Below are 13450 nucleotides of genomic sequence, written 5' to 3' on the forward strand. Positions count from 1 at the left end.
TCTCTCGCACACCACTGACACTGCACCTGCTCCAATTTAGGAGCGCCTCGCGCGTGCCCCGACGGCCCAAGGGATGGCCCTGTTGGTCGCCGTCGGAAGCTGGTAGAAAAGCCCGGTTCTCGCAGCTGACACCCCGCCCAGTCGAGGAGTCTCCAGAACCTACCTGGAGCCAGAGAAAAACACAGCGGGCTGACCCCCCCCCTTGCCGTACAGATACAGGCGAGATCATGGAGGTGCACGTCGGTCTGGGCAGAGTCTATCCTCGGCCGCCGGCGAAAGCTTTTCGAAGTGCCTTCCAGAACCTGTTTCAGAGTGTCCGCGAAGCGTTCCAGAGTACCGGACCCCTGCGGGAGGAGGCTGGCCCCAGTCACCAGGCGTCGGCGTCCGCGACGGCGGGGTCATCTTCCTCGGGGTCCCACTTGCAAGAGCCCAGCGCCCCCCAGCAAGACCCGGCTTCGCCCTCTTACTTGCCGCTGGAGGAGCAGCCCCAGGTGAGCAAAACGCTGCAGTCCCCCGATGAGCGGGAGGTGTCCGCGTCCTCGTCCGCCCCGTCCTCTCTGGCCCTGTTGGGAGGTCCCTCTTTCCAGAGTTGCCCGGGGGACTTCAAAGACATCCTGGGTGAGAGTAGTCTTCTGCAGGCGGCAGAAGGAGGCGAGCCCCGCGGAGGAGGCGAGGAAGCCCCATCTGACAAAACTGACTACCTGGGGGAGAGCGCCAAGGAGCTGTGCAAAGCCGTCTCCGCCTCCATGGGCTTGGCGGTGGAAGCGCTTGATGCGCCCGTCGTCGTCGGCGAGGTGGCGGCGACCCGCGGCGACTGCATGTTCGCTGGCGCGCACGCTCGGCCCCCCACTCTGGGCGGCTGCAAGATCGTGGAAGCCGAGGAGGGAGGCGCTGGCGACGGCGCTGGCGGCGAGGGCGCTCTGGCCATGGATGTGCCAGGACACCTGAGCATCTACAAGAGCTCTCCGGAGCTGGAGGAGCCGTCGGGAGCCTTCCCGAACCGAGACTACTACAACTTCCAGCTGGCCCTGGCCTCACATGGGCGCATCAAGCTGGAGAGCCCCTTGGAGTACGCACCCGGTGGTGCTGTTTGGGGGCCGCAGTGCCGGCGCGCCGGGGACGTGCCTGCTGCCTTGGCGCCCCACTATGCCGGCCCTCCCGGCCCCGGCTGGCACCCCTTCTTCACCGAGGAAGGGCAGCTCTACGAAGGCGCACCCCCGGCCTCCTTCGGCTACGCCAGGAGCCAGGGCCCACCGTCTGGGCAAGAGGGCGCAGAGCTCCCACCGTCCGAGGTGTGGTATCCCGGGGGCGTAGTGGGCAGGATGCCTTTTGCCCCTGCCGCCGGCTGCATCAAGACGGAGCTCACCCCGTGGATGGAGGGCTACCCGGGGGCCTACGGAGACATGAGGTAAAGGGCTAACACGCGCTCAGACATTCCTCGCCAAGGGCCGGGAGGGTTTTGAAAAACACTTGCAGGCAGGTTGGAGGGGAAAGATCCCAGGTTTGTAAAAAGAAGAGGGGAGGCTTGCAACCAGTATTTCTTTTTTATTTTTTTAGCCTGGTGTGTGTGTGGATTGCATGACCTTTTGCATCTCCTCCTGCAATTTCCTTGGGTGTGAATTGGTGCAGGTCAGGGGTCCAAAGGAGGGCTTTGACCTAATGGTTGCTAGTTCAAGGCCCACTCTGCTCTGGAGCTACTCACAGGTAAATACCATCAGGTTTGCAACCTGCCTGCTGAGCTTGCCGATCAAGTGTAGATAAAGCAAAAACTTTATTAACACCCCCCCCCCCCAAAAAAACTTGCCCTAGTTTTCTTGGGGTAAATTGTCAATTTGTTCAGTCCTGACCATGATGCATCTTTCTTCAGTCTGATTGAATGTCAGGATTTGGGGTTATCGTTTAGAAAGGTTGATTTCATTGGCTTTAGCAGCATTCTGGATTCCTAATACAGTTAGAGTCCTCTGCATGAATGTAGCATTATTTTGTTGTTTTGAGGAGGTTCTGGCAGAGTTCACTGCCCTTGCTTCTCCCATGACTCATCCGGGAAGGTGCTTGCGCCAGAATTTCTATTCTCTGAAACCAGGACTTTGAAAGGTGATTTAGCTATCCATTAGAGATATGGAGCTATGATTATTCATATTTAAATTTGCTCTTATCTCCCCCCCCCCACACACACTTTGAATATCTGAATATCTGAGTCTCTTGATAATGATCGGGGCCGTTTCAGAGTTATTTTTATATATATATATATATATATATATATATATATATATATATATATATATAAAGTTGTCTGTATTCTGGGTGCTCCAGCGAGTTTCTAGAAATGCTGACAACAGCATACGTAAATTAAGCTAAGTAAATTTGTGCCCATAAATGTGGATGAACTCTCACTTCTGAATTCTCACCCCTTTAGAGACTGAACTGAGACTGCATTCTGAGTTAAGCTGTGCTGCAAATATTATTTACACACAAGAGAGATCTCATAGTTGGTTGACAAATATAGCAAGCGGTTTGCAAGCTATTTTCTAAACAGAAGTTGGAAAATGCAATTGATGTAAATAATTTAAACACAGAATTGATCAGTACGGGCCTTTATATAAAGATATGCATGTGCAACTTTTTTTTTTTTTTAAAAAAAACGTTTTCTTTTCTCTTTGGTTAGCTAGAGCAGATGAGACATGAGATACAGTACTTGCTTTGGTGTTGCAGGCGTAACTATGCTTATTCGAGGGAAGTCCCGCTGCACCGGATGGGACTTTCCCATTAACAACTGAACCTCAGTTGCTCATTTGGTGGGCACTGGACTTTTACCCTTGCCACACATCCATTCTGTGTCTGTTCCCCTGAAGCTGGTTGACTCAACTGGTGGTAATAGCTGGCAATAGCTTATGGACTTTTAAAATACCACTTATCTTGTGTGCTGGTTGTCCTGGCGCACTCCTTAGCTAGCCAGTCTCCATCTCACCAGTGGCGCCTGTGTTGACATTCTTAGTGGTGAGGCCATGAGTTTAAAATGGAGACAAGGATCAGGTCCCTCCCTTCCTAGAATCCAGTTGTAAAGGAACTCAGACTTATCGCTCCCTGAGTACCTCATGCCTGCTCTGGTGATGTAACAATGACTTCATTTGTTTGGGCAATAAAATTTCTGCCACTAGTAGTAAAGTCTCCACATCAACATTCATTATTATTATATTTTACAAGCAACAGTCAAATGCAGTGCACTTTTATAGGAGTGGTGATGGCTTCCTCGAAACCAGATTCATATGATTCCTTAACAAAAAGAAGAGTAAGCAAGGAGGTTTTAATCTTGGCTTCAGCTATATACGATTAAGGATCCCTAATTCCTTAAGGAGTTGTAAGACCATAATGGGCTCAGTCTCGTTACAATCTGTTTTGCAGCCCAGTCCAAAAGATCCTTAAACTGAAGCATTGTAGTCCTATGGACTACAATGTCGCTTGGACTAGGATGCTAAAATGTGTTTATGCAGGAGGAAAAGCTACTGGTTTCACCAGAACTTATTTCTAGTGAATATGTACGTTTAGAATCATGTTCTAAAGTGACTTTAAAATTATAGTGTTTGAGTTTAACTAGGTTTAGACAGATTTGCATTAGCATCTTACGTTTAATATTTGTTTCATTTGATAATGAATGGGTTAGATTGTCAGCCTTCCCTATCCAGAGGCTGAGGAGGAAAGCACAAATAAATAAAATTAAAAAGAAAGAAAGCATGAATTGACCCATGACTCAAAGGCTCATAGACTGGAAAAACGTTATGGATGGCCACAACCCAAGCCTCCCATAAAATTTTACGACAAAGATACCGAATTGATAATTTGGGATCCTAATAAACTACTGCATGATTTTTGCAAAGGCATTTCATCGTTACGGTTACATGAGACGCTCTGCCTGTACAAAATGGCATGCACAAATTATATGTGGGACTCATCACAGCCGAGTCCAGTGTCGCTTTTGCCTGATTGTGTCTTTATGATACATGTTGGGAGGAGAAGTGCTGGGTGGGGGTGGAATAACACAGTGGGGTGGGGGAAAGGCAAAAGGTTCTGCGCACGTTGATCGGTGAAATGTACAACCAGCACAGAAAGAGCCCCTCTGCGTGTAGCCGTGATTCTCATATCGGGCTGCTTTCGTTTTGAAGACTTGAGCCGCCCGCCATTTTGTCCATTTTGTTCTCAAAATGCAGCTCGGAGACATAAGCACGGCGGTCATGCTGCCCTGGGTTTGGCCTGCAGCTCCCCCTCCCATGCCCCCCTCCCCATTTTCATGGAAGGGGCACTGTCCAGATTTTACCTTAAACTGCTGGTGAGTCATGCAAGTGGTGCTTGCAAGCATCTTGGGCGACGCATCGATGCTGATCCATAGAAGCTTTTGAGTCAGAGAAAATGGGGCTCATTGCTCGGGTCTCCCTGAGTCAGAAGTTGATTCACGTGTGAACACATCTGCTATGTGTCTCCACCACCCTTCTTTTTTGGCCCTTTTATATACACAGCAAGAATCAGTTCTGCCCAGGACAAAGTGGAAATAGATAGAATTTAAGATTTTGCACGTCTAATACCTGGAACGGTGACCATAACATTTCAGTTGCTTCCCAAGAAGTTGTTTTAGGGACTTTTAGTGAGTAAGTGATTTTAGATCCTTTAAAGCATTTAAATTCCCCTTGGAGTGCCATCCCTGAATGTGCTGTATCAATTTTGCATTCCCCACCCCGTGGGAAACATTTTGGGAGTTTCAGATGTAGAAATTTGATAGATTGCGGATGAGAAGCAAACTAGTGTACCCAAGTGGGTTTTTATTTTATTTTAAAGAATATACTTTGTATGCAGTTCATTACCCTTTCCCTTTCTAGTACTTTCCTTGGGCTGTATCCAGTCCTCTGTGGAATCTAGTGGGAAGGCTTCCCATTGATGTCAACAGAACTGAATTAGGCCTTTGCATTTGCGACTCCCAGTCCTGTTGCGATTTTAAAGAATTGCAATCTGAGCTGTTGAATAATATTTATTTCTCACATTATCACTGGGTGGTAAAGCCCACTTTCCTCAAAATGGAACAGCTGAATCTTGCTGGTGCAGACAGCAGGGGTAATGAATTGCTTACGGGCAAGTATAGAAAAGCTCGTTTTCGTTTTACAGTACTGGAAAATGGACTGCAGCTCTATTGGACAGACGGCAATGTCTCCTCTCCCTCACCAACCCAGTCATAAGACCCGTAGTCAGAACTCTGGTAGTGGTGGGTGACATGATAGATCTACCCAAGAAAGCAAATCAGCTAAATGCAACTACTCAAATAAGTTATTTATCAAATAACATTAATAAAGTTTTAAAAAGCTAGGTGTCAGCTGCACAGTAATATATCTGTTAGCCCTGTCTTTTCCCGTAATGCTGCAAATTGGAAACAGGTTTATTTTTTACTGAGCAGTTTGAGAGAAGACTTCCAGCTTCTCCCCCCCCCCCCCTTATCATACAAAAACCAACAGGCTAGAGTCACCGTTCCACCATTTTTAGACCCATTCATTTCCATAGATGAACCAAGCAAATGCTGTAATTATTTCCTGTTAAAATAAAATGTAACTTTAAAAGTGCTTAACTTTGGCTAGATCACTCAGTGATAATAAAAGCTCAGAAGGGACTGGGAATATTTAATTTATTTATTGCATATTTAGCCACCCTTTCTCGATGGAAGCTCAGGGTAGTGTGTACATAGTTCTCTTCCCTCACCCCAACATATTACCCTCAAAACATCCCTGTTACTCTGCATAGCCAGAGGTGCTGGGTAGCCCACCAGACAATAGCCCAACACCCTTAACAACCCTTAACAACCACATTGGGTCTCATGCTCATAGAATCACAGAACCCCTGAGTTGGAAGAGACCCCCAAGGGTAATCTACACAATTGTAAGGAGTGGCACATTGGCTGAACAAAAATACTTGTGGCAAGAGCATGGGCACCCAGCGCTGTGCTCTCCAGGTGTAACTGGTCTCCGACTCCCAGCAGCCCCAGCCAGCGTTGCCAGTGGCCTCCCATGTTGGCTACCCCTGAACCAGAGCTTGCAAAGGCACACCTAGCCCTGGCCTCTTTCATTCCCACCCCCCTGCCACCACCGCCATCTCTTGCCATGAATGGATGTAGTTCTGTGCACATTTTCTAGGGAATCGGCAAAACTTGTGGGACCTGTTTTCTGAATAGCTTGCTTTGGATAACGCGTTGCATTTTATGCATCAGGTTTATCACTCTTTACATCCAATTATTTCCCAAGCTGGCGGTTGCTTTTAGGCTTGCAAGAGTCCTCCCCAAATGCAGATTAAGGTTCCTGCAGAGTAAGGAGGTTGGTTGCCTCTCCATCACCTTTATTATTTGTGGTGCTTTAAATCCCACCTGACAGCAAGAGAGTGGTGGCTGCTTCATTTTAGCATTGCACTCTCCCGGCAGTGCAAGCAAAGAACATGTGTGGGGTGGGATTGTGTGTGGTCTTTCCCCCTCCTTGATGTTATGTGCAGATCGATCTCCTTAAAGGTTATTTATTCCCTTGGGAGTGAAGTTGCTGTGTAGCTTCATAATCTGTTTGCCCTGTGAGTGGCTTTTGATTTTCTCTTGATGTGGGGAGATTAGCGATGAATAAATTGCTGGGGCTAAGATAAGGATTTCTGATTTATAGGTGCTTTTTTTAAACTCTTCTTCAGTGGATAACCTAGTTGCAGCCGTATGGGTTTCTCCATCCTTTGTTCCTCCTCAAGTCCTTTCAGTGGAGCAAGCCTGTCACATAAACAATATTCTGCATTTCCAAAGGACGGCACAGCCAAAAACAATTAAGCAAATAGTTCTCCTGATGTTGCAGCAGGGGAAGGTTGGCTATGAGGACAGGATAGTCTCAACGCCTGCATCTAACTTAAGCCCAAACTTTGCACTGTTCGCCCTTTCCAGTCTGGGTGGCTTTTATGTGGCTTAACCTGCCTTCAATCCTTGGTACTTCTTTGACCACCTTTCCCTAAACCTGGGCTCAGTATGGCTTGAATTATTGGTGAGGAAGCCTGCATAGCAAATGTCCGGCACTGATCAAGGCTAGAGCCCTGGGAGTTTCCATATAATTCTGCAGATGTAAATCCAGGCACTTAACAGATTAAAGCTTGGTGATAAGTAACATTATATTGGATTTTCTCACTTAACCCTTTCCCTTTGGCTAGATGACCCTTCCAACTCTACAGTTCTATGATCCTTCCCTATAGGGCTGGTGTTCGTTACATTTGATGCTTCCTTTTTAAAAGGTTTTGATCTGGCACTGTTGAGCTGGGAATATTTTATCAGGAGGCATTCCCCACTGAACATGTTAAGGGTCTTTTTATACACACATCTACCCGTGTAAACATGTCATCCCTCCCTTTGGGTTTGCAGGGTCCTTTCAAAGCAACTTCCTAGCACTTGTCTTCTTGGACCAGAAGCCTGCGCTCTTTACCCTTTTTGGACTACCTCGGATGACCTCCACTTTTCTGTTTCCCCCCCCCACCTGCTCTAGGGTTTTTTGTGGGGTTTTTTTAGGCCATTTTGTAAACTTTCCCTGTGCCATTTTAAAATCCTGTCCACCGCCCCCTGCTTTTGCAGGCTCTGCTGTTCCCCCTCTGTGTCGGTTCCTGCCACGCTTCATTTTTCAACTGCTTCTTTATTTGTTGGAAGGGAAGTAGGTCAGTCCAGTTTCCGTAGAGGACGAGACTTGGTCAGCTGAAGGGGGGGGGGAGAAGTTAATGGGCCAGTTTGTGAGGCCTTCCTTTACCTGAAGGTCATTGATCTGAACCGAGCATGTCCACGCTTCCAAGCAGAACATGGCCACTTCCTTTTCTGTGGTGCCTGCGGGGTGCAGTTCTGGCATCAGCTGCAGACCTTATGGAAAAGTCATTTTACTCTTGGGAAAAGAACCGCATGGTCTGTTACCCGCAGCGCTGGAGTCTGTTGTTGTTGTTGTTGTTGTTGTTGTTGTTGTTGTTGTTCAAAAGGTAAAACGGTTTACTGACCAATTGAGCAAATTGCCATATGAGCAGAGCCCAATTCAAAGCTTCAGGTTTGCACACATTATCTCGGTTGCCGCTTGCACAGTTCCCGCTTGCAGATTTTTGTTGCAAGCCCTCTTACTAATTTCTCATTTTTTAACAACAACAACAACAACAACAACAACAACTTGAGGGAAAGCAGAGAGGACGAAGTACACAGCAGAGAGAGAGAGAGAGAGAAATCCAAGCACATCTGGACTGTGTTCAAGGCTGGTTATTATGATTCAAGATATTATTTTTCAGAAGTACGCCAGCTTCTCGTTCGTGGTCTCTGTGCGGATTTTTATTTTTTATTTTTAAAGAGTGTGGTCACCATTATATGACTGTGCTTTCACTGGAATGCCATCAACTACATTTCATGTTTAGTAATAGGAATGTTCCAATCTAGGATTGAAAGTGGTTTATGAGAGATAAGCTTATAGACAGACAATTAAAAAAAAAAAGGCGATCTGATCATGTTTGCTTCAGGCTTTTTTTAACAACAGAATGATCCAGCTGCTAACTTTAAGTGGACTTGTAGCAGGGAGGACCCCTAAGTGGACTAAACAAATTAGAGAGCAGCTTAGAAACATCTAGGTGGGCGCATATGGCCATTCACTGTAATCACATTTCCCCTTATCCTGCTCCACTCCTTTCCCCCAGCCATTTATTTGTTAATTAGCGTCTTACTTGTTAAAGTCCCTGTTGTAAAATAGATCACAATCTTTCCAGAGTGAGTTTTCTGTCTTGATGTGTGTATTTGTATTTGTTTTTTTAATGGCAAAACAATATTGTTGGGTTTTGCTTTTTGCGACTCGTGGCTCAGAACTGAATCCTAACAAACGTTACTAGGAGAAGATGCCTTGTAGTTAGGTTAATAATTATAATAAATAGCAAGGCTATTTATAATGCAGAAATAAGAGGAAGTGAAAAGATATAACAGGGTCCTTTCTCTAGATCTTTTGTTTACTCTACTCTTCTTCTTTTTTTAAGCAAAAAGTCCAAGTTGTGTGTTTACAAATTGTGCTTTCGGGTTGTTCTGCTGAGGTTATCTGCTTTAAGTGGCTTTTGGACCAGAGAGTCAGGTATTTTCCCACAGTGCCTTAACTGTTTGGTTTTCCCCAGATTGCCTGGTAAACAACGATGGTGTTTTAAGGGCTTGATTCGCAGACATTTAGACACACTTGGATCCCTTTTGCAGATGAAATATTTGAGACAGTCTGAATTCTAATTTCTGTGCAGCTCGTAGAGTTAAGCATTCCATTCATGATTGGAACTGTAGAATAATTGTTCAGAACTTCTGCAGCGTGGATCCACACCGTAGTACCCGTAGCTGTTGGGTCTTCTCTTCTCTTCTCCCTTCCTTTCCTTTGCATCTTATTTATTTCATAACATTTATACACTTCTTTATGGTTTTGAAAAAAGCAGACACACACGGCCTCAAAGTAGTTTACAGAGAATCCTTAATAGTTTTAATGAGCACTTATTTAGCTGCTATTAGGATGAAAAAGCCTCGCATAATCAGAACTCAATTTGGTTAGATTTGTAATGAGAATTAGGCTTTTTTTTACAAAAAAAATACTTCTGGAAATTTGAAACATTTAACTCTGGTTTTAGAATCGCTTAAAAGAAAAGACTTGCATAAAGATACACAAGGATCACTTTCCTATTCTTGGTTTTTCCCATAGAAATAAATTTTATTTGCATGTTTGGGCACAGGGTGACTGGGGGAGCAGAACTATTTAAGAAGGAGCACGGGACAGTTGCCGATCAGAGAACGGGATCGGGCCCCTGTTTTCTCCCGGGTGCCTCTGACCTTTCTACTTCAATTTAATGGTAATAATATGTAGATATTTCTTTTGAAGACAAATGGTGCGTGGAAGAATGCTATTTCCAAAACTGGCTGGCTTTCTGTTGCTCTCTTAAAAGCCCACAGTCAGAAGAACTGATTTTATGTACTGTGAATTCCAGGTAATTTCTCATGGATGGGATAAATCCTGTCTTTCGATACAGAAAGTATTTGTGTCCTTAAAAAAAAAAACCTTCACCTTTTTTTAACCTCTGCCTTTATTAGCCTGAGTAAAAAAAACAGTCTGGCCACATTATCTCCCTACACCAACCCCCCCACCCCCAGCCCCCTGCATGTCTTGAAGTCATGAACTTTGGAGTTTGATACAGAGAGCTGCTGTATGAATGAGCCAGGAAGCAGATTTATCTGTCTTAATTCGTCCATGCGTACTTCGCCCCGGGCTAGAAAACATCACGTACTGTACATTGTGTAGGGCTCCCCTTGACGGCACTCTGGCTGGTGCAAAATGCCGATCAGTGTGGTGGGTAGATCATCGGAACACATCACAGCAGGGCTCCATTCCCGTTCTCGGCTCAGTTCAAGGGGCTGGTGGCTACAAACCCTTACAAGGTCCGGATACGGAATACCTAACAAGCCACCTCCTCTTACCCCATTGCACAGCTAACTGGAAACAACCCCTTAGACCTGCAAGGGTGCGCAGAGCATGGTGGGGTTTTTTTCAGTGGCTGCCCCTTCGGTCTAGGATTCTGTTCCTCTGGAGATGTACCAAAGCTTGAGGTTGCGCACCGCTGTTTCCAGAAATAGTGCAAAACACCTTTTGCCAACGATAGGGAGTGAGAGGGTAAGATGACAGAAATGCAAACGTAATATGTATTATTTTTCATTTCAACAAGAAGACCGTGGAACAGTGGTTCCCAAACTTTTGCAGGCCATCTTCTTGCTCCCCCCCCCCACGCTCCTCAGTTCCATAAACCCATCACATCGCCCCCTACCCTGCCCTATAAAAAAGCATTAATTCAGAACAGGGGTTTGCACAACCCGCCGAGGAAGACGACGACCCAATAAAATTCAGCCAAGAATATTGTACAAGAAATATCTCTCTGCATTCGTAACTAACGAAAAAGTAAGAGTGAAAGAAATTCATGGCATAACATGCATATATGTAACTACTTGCCAAACTTGCACAAACCTTTGCCTACCACAGATGCACGGTAGCTATAATTCGTAAGAAAATCAATAGCTATTACTAGTAATTGGCGGTCTTGTGCCAACTCAGAGTTGTAAATACAAACAAATGTGATCAAAGCTTTGGAAGTGATAAAAGAACAGTAAATCTTGAAATACGGAGTGCGGAAGTTTTTTCACTTCAGCATCTAGCCTGGCCAATCGACAAGAAAATACCGTAATCAATATCCTCAGAGAGCCCCCCTGCTGTCACCTTTCCTCTTAGTGCCCCCCCCAGGTAATCCTTTCACCCCACCTTGGGAATCACAGCTTCTCTTAGTCTGCTTGTCAGTCATTGTTCCCCAAATTACTGGTTTGCAATCTGAGGCTAAGAGACGCTGTTTTCAACAGCTAACTCTTCTAAAGACTTCTAATGCAAGTCACCCTGGTAAATTGGAGTGTTCCAACTCTGGAAATAAATTTTAAAAACTGGATAGAGTTCTCCTAGTTCAACTTCATTCACTGACAGTGACAGTAACATTAACTCTCTCTCCCTTTTTAGCCGAGACCCTGAATGTCCTGTACTCCCACCTCTCACAAGAGGTTATTGGGATTTTTAAGTGGTTTTAAGTATTGGGATGGCAGTGCAGAGAAGCCTCCCCAAACACAGAGACATATATATGGCAAGTATCTCATTTGAAGGCAGCCACTTAGACTCATTGTCCACAAGCAGCAAATCTGCAATTAAAATGTCCCTGGACTGTACCACTTCAGAAGGTGTTTCTTGTTAGAATTTGTTTACAGAGAAAACCAGGTATTGAGGAGGATGTATTTTATCATCCTGGATGTTTTCTATATATGGGGGCGGGGTTAGTTTCTTCCACGAGGGAGCATTTAGTCATCCCATTACTTGCAGGCTGAAGTGCTTTATGCAATCCAACAAAAACATCATGACCCGCTGTGCATTTAGACTGACCACCTTTTTTTCAAAGACTCCCTTACCCATTCTGCAGTCTTTAGAAGAGTCTCTTCTGCAAGTTCCAAAGGATCTCAGAAGCCCTCCCTGAAGTAACTTAGAGCAAGGCCTTTGGTGTGGCTTCCCCTTCTGTGGAACATCCTCTCTGTTGAGATGTGACATGCTCCCCCTATATGCACTTTCTGGAAATGGTTGGAGGTATTTTTCCTCCAGTAAGCCTTCCCAGCTGGATGGATAGTTATCTGCTATGAATTATCTGCTTGGCGTTCCTTCCCTGATGTTTTCTATGTGTTTCTTTTTTTGTTCATTGTCATGAGATATGTGTGGAAGATTATTAATAAATACTAATTTAGATCTCCACTGGTGCATTGTTCTTATTGATGAATCAGTTCCCATGGGGCATCCTAAAGCAATTTACCAACCAACCAACAAACGAAACCCACCCATTACATACGGTATATAAGAACAGTTTGACTCAACAGTACATGCATGAAAGCAATTTAAGCCCATTATGTATGGGGATGTATGCACTATACCAAGTCAGACCTTTGGGTTAATCTAGCTCGGTATTGTCTTTGCTGACTGGTAGAGGCTTTCCAGGATTTCAGGCAGAGTTTCTCTCACTGTACCAGGAGGTGATGGGGACTAAATCTGGGGCAATTTGCATGCAAGGCAAGATTCTCTACCACTGAGCTGTGGTCCTTCCACATAGATGCCAACTGGGATGAAGATCTCCATGTAGGTTTGTTGAAAGAGGTATTTCATTGGTTCCCAGAAGGCAATAGGGTAAGCTCCTGTCTTGGTAGGCAATGAGAGGGAGTTCCAAACTGAAGGAGGTGCCACCACACTAAAGGCCCAAGTGTGACAGCAGGCTGCACAGGCCTCCTGATTGGATTATATCTTTAGGGTGCCCCCACCTGCAGTACGCTGTGATCTTTTGGGTATGTATGGGTGGGGGCAATTTTAGAGGCATCCGAGGTCAAACCGTGCCATTGCCTGGCCTACTATCAACAAAACATCAAAGCAATTTATTGGGCCTAAAAGCAATATGTGCAGATCTTGCCTCCAGGCTTGGCAGAAGCAGAGAACAGGTAAAGGAATGAGCCTGAACTGGGTGCACACCCCACTCAATTGATGTTTTTATCTTTTGATGGCTTTTGGTCAGAAGACCGTAAGAGTCTTCTGGATCAGGTCACTGGCCCTTCTTGTCCAGCATCCTGTTCTCATACAGGAAAACCAGCAAGCGGAATCCAACCACAAGAGCCCTCTGCCCTCTTGTGGTTTCCAGCAACTAGTGTTCAGAAGAACTTACTGCTTCCAACTCTGGAATGTAGAGCCATAGCCATTGTGGCTAGTAGCCCTCTCCTCCATGAGTATGTCTAATCCTCTATTAAAGCCATCTGAGTTGGGGGTCACCCCTGCCTCCTGCTGGACAGCTTTCCATAGTTTAACTATGCCTTGCA

The 13450-nt window shown here is 45.5% G+C and overlaps 1 protein-coding gene across 1 annotated transcript in view; it reads left to right on the forward strand.

The window, feature by feature from the left end:
* The first annotated feature begins 227 nt into the window (after nt 1–227).
* Nucleotides 228–13450, forward strand: part of AR (androgen receptor) — a 223131-nt gene continuing 209908 nt past the window's right edge. Inside the window, exon 1 of the mRNA XM_033137128.1 lies at nt 228–1408. Within this exon, the coding sequence (XP_032993019.1) occupies nt 228–1408 (1181 nt within the window). The remainder of the gene's footprint in view (nt 1409–13450) is intronic.

This window comes from Lacerta agilis, chromosome Z (assembly GCF_009819535.1).
Source record: "Lacerta agilis isolate rLacAgi1 chromosome Z, rLacAgi1.pri, whole genome shotgun sequence".
Classification (NCBI taxonomy): domain Eukaryota; kingdom Metazoa; phylum Chordata; class Lepidosauria; order Squamata; family Lacertidae; genus Lacerta; species Lacerta agilis.